This window comes from Myotis brandtii, unplaced genomic scaffold (assembly GCF_000412655.1).
Source record: "Myotis brandtii unplaced genomic scaffold, ASM41265v1 scaffold411, whole genome shotgun sequence".
Taxonomy (NCBI): domain Eukaryota; kingdom Metazoa; phylum Chordata; class Mammalia; order Chiroptera; family Vespertilionidae; genus Myotis; species Myotis brandtii.
In genome coordinates this window covers 1,522,719-1,528,065 of record NW_005365804.1, presented here as the reverse complement: position 1 = coordinate 1,528,065, position 5,347 = coordinate 1,522,719, and the positions used below count along the sequence as shown (strand labels likewise).

The following is a 5,347-nucleotide window of genomic DNA, read 5'->3' as shown; positions in this document are numbered from 1 at the left end:
CACTGAGCCAAACCGGTCAGGGCCATAGTTTTTTTTAAAACTATAGTCCGGCCCTCCAACGGTCTGAGGGACAGTGAACTGGCCCCCTGTTTAAAAAGTTTGAGGACCCCTGCTCCATAGGGTAGATCTGGTGAGACATATGGGGAGCTGTTTTACTCATTGTGTTGCTGTGCATTGTACATAATGACTAATGGAGGTAACTTTGTTCTAGTGGGTATTTTGGCTGACCACTCCAAAGATAGTCACAATTCATTTTCCTGGAAAGGAGGTTAACTTTTCTGAACCCAGAAGAATCACCCATTCGTGTTTCAGTTTGTCCCATCATCCAGTCAGTAGTAGGTCCTGCCAATTCTTTGTTAGGTTCTATATGCAGTGATTTCCAGACCTGGTCCCAACAGAATCACCTGGGGAGCTTCTTTTTTTTTTTTTTTTTTTTAATATGTTTTTATTGATTTTTTTAGAGAGAAATGAAGGGAGAGGGAAAGAGAGATAGAAACATCATCTATCAGCTGCCTCCTGCACGCCCCCCATAGGGGATCGAGCCCACAATCTGGGCATGTGCTCTGACCGGGAATCGAACTGGCAGCCTCTTGGTTCCATGTTCAACAGGTGAGCTACACTGGCCGGACATCACCAGGGGAGCTTTTAAGAAAGCACTTGCTTGGTTGGACCACATCCTAGAAATTCTGACTGGCTATTTGGAGTGGAACCAGGAGTTTGAAAAGAAGTACCTAAGGGCTTTGAATGCTCATCACCTTTGGGATGATTAAGCTACAATCTCTTTTCAGGTGTAGTCTAGAAGTATAGCTAAGTAAAGGTTATTTTAGTACAAGGTAGATGAGTTCTAGAAAAGATAAACTATTTAGTTATCTTAGTGCTCTTTTTTAAAAAATATATTTTATTGATTTTTTAGAGAGAGGAAGGGAAAGGGATAGAGAGTTAGAAACATCAATGAGAGAGAAACATCGATCAGCTGCCTCCTGCACACTCCCCACTGCGGATGTGCCCGCAACCAAGGTACATGCCCTTGACTGGAATCGAATCTGGGACCCTTCAGTCTGCAGGCCGACACTCTATCCACTGAGCCAAACCAGTTAGGGCTATCTTAGTGCTCTTAAGTCTTACTCCAGAGTCCCACCTCCCAGATTATTTTGTTATCTCTGATTAGCTAGGTCTCATTTTCTAAGAACATCTTGCATTTGGGGATTCTTTAAATATAGGCACTGTGCCATTTGTTTTACAAGCACTGTTTGATTTAATCCTCACAGTAGCACTGTGAAGTGTAAGAAGTATTACTCTCTCCCTGTTGTAAAGTGTGTCTATAGTGAGGGTAATTAGAATGCTTAGCTGTCAACATTGCAGGCCGGGCCCTGTGCCCAATCTTTCTGACTGCAAAGCCCCTCCCCTGTGCTGTCGGTGGCCTCTGGCATCCTGTACCAGCTCTGGAGCCTGAGTGTTACTGTCTTAGAACAATGGCCCACATAATGCTTTTGGAATGAGATAAAGCTCTCTACAGAGTAATTGTTTAAGTTCACGGCCCAGGCTTTTGCCTGAAGTATTTATTCACAGTTTGTTCTCTGAGAAAAGTATCAGGAGTGACAGCCTTTTCCAGAGGAAGAGCTATAGGTTTTTAGTGCTGCATAAATCGGAAAGCTCACGCACTCTGCTTATTTATGTGCCCTGCCTTTGGCTGTAACTTCAAAAGCACTTGGTATATGCTCATTTCAGAACGTTTCAAAAGATAATAGCTCATATTTTTTCCTTTATGTTTTATAGCCTTACCTTTGAAATGCCTCACAGCTTCTCCCACCTATTTCATCTCTTCTTTACACCGGGTCTCTACAGCTCGTTCTTAAAAAAGAAAGTCTTTGGTTCTGAAATATTTGAAAACTTTTTTTTTTTTTTACTCATTTTTCTTCTCTGACAAATTTGGTAGTTGACATCATTTTCTGGGTTAAATAAGGAAAGTGACTTAGAAGAAATTGACCCAAGCTACACTTGAGTTCAATTTGGAAATAGGAAAAAAAACAAAACCCACAGTTCTTGTCTTCTCACCTCCTAATTTAGTCATATTTTGAAAAATGCCTGTTTGTATGTATTGGATATCTTCCACTTACTTTGAGACTATACTAAATGGAGAGCTGCATAGATTAATTATTCTACATTCAGTTCATATAAGCCTTAGCGAAAAAGTTTTGGATAGAATAAAATTTAAAAATTTGTGATCCGACAACTTTTTAACTTACTGCTTTCCTCACAAGCACTCCCAATACTTTTTTTTACTTATTCCGAATAGCTTTACAAGAGTTGACATTTTCTTTGGATTACAAAATCCGAATTTTTAACCGGTTGATTGTTAATCCGCACTATTAACCGGTTAATGATTAATCCGAATTTTTAACCAGTTAATGGTTAATCCGCATTATTAACCGTAATAATTCGGATTTTGTAATCAAAGAAAACTCGATAATCATCAAAAGTGCTTTATTCAAAGTAATGTCTATCGCTAGCTACACATTTCCCCCATCTTCCAGGTAATTTGTGGATACCATCCCAATAGAACTTTTCTTGTTTTGAGGCAGACCATTCAGAGACCCAGTTTTCCACTTCTTCGTACGGTTTTGAAGTGCTGCTCAGAAAGTGCGTGTGCCATCCATCGAAACAAGTGGTAATCAGAAGGAGCAATACAACAAAATAGCATACATATCAAATCGCATATATATCAACATATGTGTAATTCCATCTATTGAAAAAAATCAGCATTATTAACTGGTACACCTAGTACACACATACTTTCTATTCCGTCTTATCTGTCTCTTTCTTCAAGCCCCACTCCCACTTATGAGCAATAATTAAACTGGACAAATGTTTAAAATAATTCGTTGCAAATCTGTTCAAATAATGGAAGTAATTTTTCTCTTGTTTCTAATCCCACCGAATTATACATTTAATTTATATTTATTCCTGAGCCATTGCTCTATATCAGAGGACTTAATTGTAAATAAAGCAAATGTTTAGTGTTTTCTGTGTCCATTTGAATCTTAATGGGTCCTAGTTTCCAGGTCTCGGCATGACTTTTTACTTTTTGCTACCAGCCCCATGTCAGTCTCCTGCTTCTAAATCTTTCTTTCTAGACCTAACCAGGTTTTTCAGTTTAATGAAGAGCTAGTTCTATCCTTAGGTTTTCAGTGATAAACATACTGTGTGGGATGAGAATGGCCAGCCACGAATTTTTGGAGGACAGGGACCGTGCCTTGTTCTCCCAGGGCCAGCATGGTGCCTGACCCAGGTGCTTGGTCAGTATTTTCAAAAACAGATGGTGCATCCTTATTCTTAACTGTGTAGCAGCTATGTCGTACAACAAACAGATCATTGTGAAAATGCAACCTTGTTGCGTCTGCCTTTCCCCAAACAAAATCTGGCTTAGATAACAGAAAAACTTTGTAACTACTTGTACGATTCCTGTAAATTCTCAAGAGAGCCTCTATGGGAAACCACTGTAGTTTGGGTAACTTAAGTGGAACGCCCTATCCTTTCATTCTTCTTGATATCAAACGGGTGCTATCACAATTTTATCATACTTTTTAACAACAAGCCTCTGTAATTAGATATTTTATTTGAAACATTAAATTTTCTCATACATGTAAAGTAAGAAAGGAGGCAATTGATTTTTTATCCAAGAAAGGAACCCTTGAACAACTGTACACATTTTTCTAATGTAGTTCTATATATAGAACCACACATACTTTTTAAAAAAAATCAATGGTAACTCCTATGGTTTACAAGGATATGGTTTAGCAATCAATTTTATAATGTAATGATAACAATGATTGATTGTTCATTCTCTCATGCAGAGATACCTCTTTGAGTCAGAAACCTACAAAAATAACCAAAGACGATTCTTCATTGCAATCCCACTGTCTATGAAATCAAACTAGAAAAGTTTGAGTCATTGAATAGCCACAAACCTTTGGTTCATTTTCCTTTTGTTTTTTTCTTTTTCTTTTAGAACTGCTGCTGGATGACCAGGATTCCCTGTAATTGAGAATGTTGGAGATCAACTCTGCAACTTTCTTCAGCGTTCAGTTGTTAAAAACAGATAGGATGCAAGTGTCTCAACCCCGGATTATGAAAACAATACTTGGAAAACTGAAAACTATCTAAATGATTGTCTTTGGTTGGGCCGTGTTCTTAGCAAGCAGAAGCCTTGGCCAGGGTCTGCTGTTGACTCTTGAGGAACACATAGCCCACCTCCTGGGGACTGAAGGTGCTGCTGCTGCCATGGGGAACTCCTGCATCTGCCGGGATGACAGTGGAGCAGAAGATAGTGTTGACACCCAGCAGCAACAGGCCGAGAACAATGCAGTACCCACTGTTGACATAAGGAACCAACCCCGGGATCCTGTTCGGCCACCAAGGAGGGGCCGAGGACCACATGAACCACGGAGAAAGAAACAAAACGTAGATGGGTTAGTGCTGGACACACTGGCAGTCATACGGACTCTTGTAGATAAGTAAGTATCTGAGTAACAGTCGCCCTCTGTGTAATGAAAAGTGATCTGCCAGGAACCATAACTCTTGGACTCCTTCGCTTCACAGGATGTATTCGCCAAGCCTTGAGCTCATAGAGCAAGGGAGAATATTTTATTTTTCCTCTGGTGGCAGAGTATATTTTACACTTGGGTATTTTTACTTACTAACATTTACTCCCAACTGGAAATGTCTAAATATTTCTTTTTTTTCTTTTTCTTTTTTGTCAATCCTCACCCAAGGATATTTTCCTCACCTAAGGATATTTTCCCATTGATTTTTAGAGAGGGAAAAACAGAGAGAAATATCAATGTGAGAGAAATACATCAATTGGTTGCCTCCTGCACGTGCCCTGACCGGGGCCTGGGATGGAGCCTGCAACTGAGTTACGAGCCCTTGACCAGAATCAAACCAGGGACCCTTCAGTCCTCGGGCCAACACTCTATCCACTGAGCCCAAGTATTTAGTCTGACTAGGGCTGTCTAAATATTTCTATAGCAGAAAACACTAATTAAATCTGTGGTCTTTATAGGGGATATAGTAAATATGAAGTGAGTTTGTATTGCAGGCTACAATAGGAAATGGTTTCATGAAAACTCACTTTTATCCTGTCTACTCCTCTGACCAGAAATTCAGAGTATACCTGCACGCAACTTGTGTTGGCAACTTAAGAGCATAGATCAATGCTCTAGCCGGTTTGGCTCACTGGATAGAGCATCGGCCTGGGGACTGAAGGGTCCCAGGTTCAAGTCCAGTCAAGGGCATGTACCTTGGTTGCAGGCACATCCCCAGTAGGGGTGTGCAGGAAGCAGCTGAT

At 40.2% G+C, this 5,347-nt stretch overlaps 1 protein-coding gene across 3 annotated transcripts in view; it reads left to right on the top strand.

The window, feature by feature from the left end:
- RSPRY1 (ring finger and SPRY domain containing 1) overlaps window positions 1-5,347 on the top strand; it is a 30,976-nt gene that overhangs the window by 7,907 nt on the left and 17,722 nt on the right. For all 3 annotated transcript variants that reach the window (XM_005873524.2, XM_005873525.2, XM_014545552.1), the window contains exon 2: window positions 4,010-4,514. In XM_005873524.2, coding sequence (XP_005873586.1) covers window positions 4,165-4,514 — 350 coding nt within the window. In that variant the 5' untranslated portion in view covers window positions 4,010-4,164. The remainder of the gene's footprint in view (window positions 1-4,009; window positions 4,515-5,347) is intronic.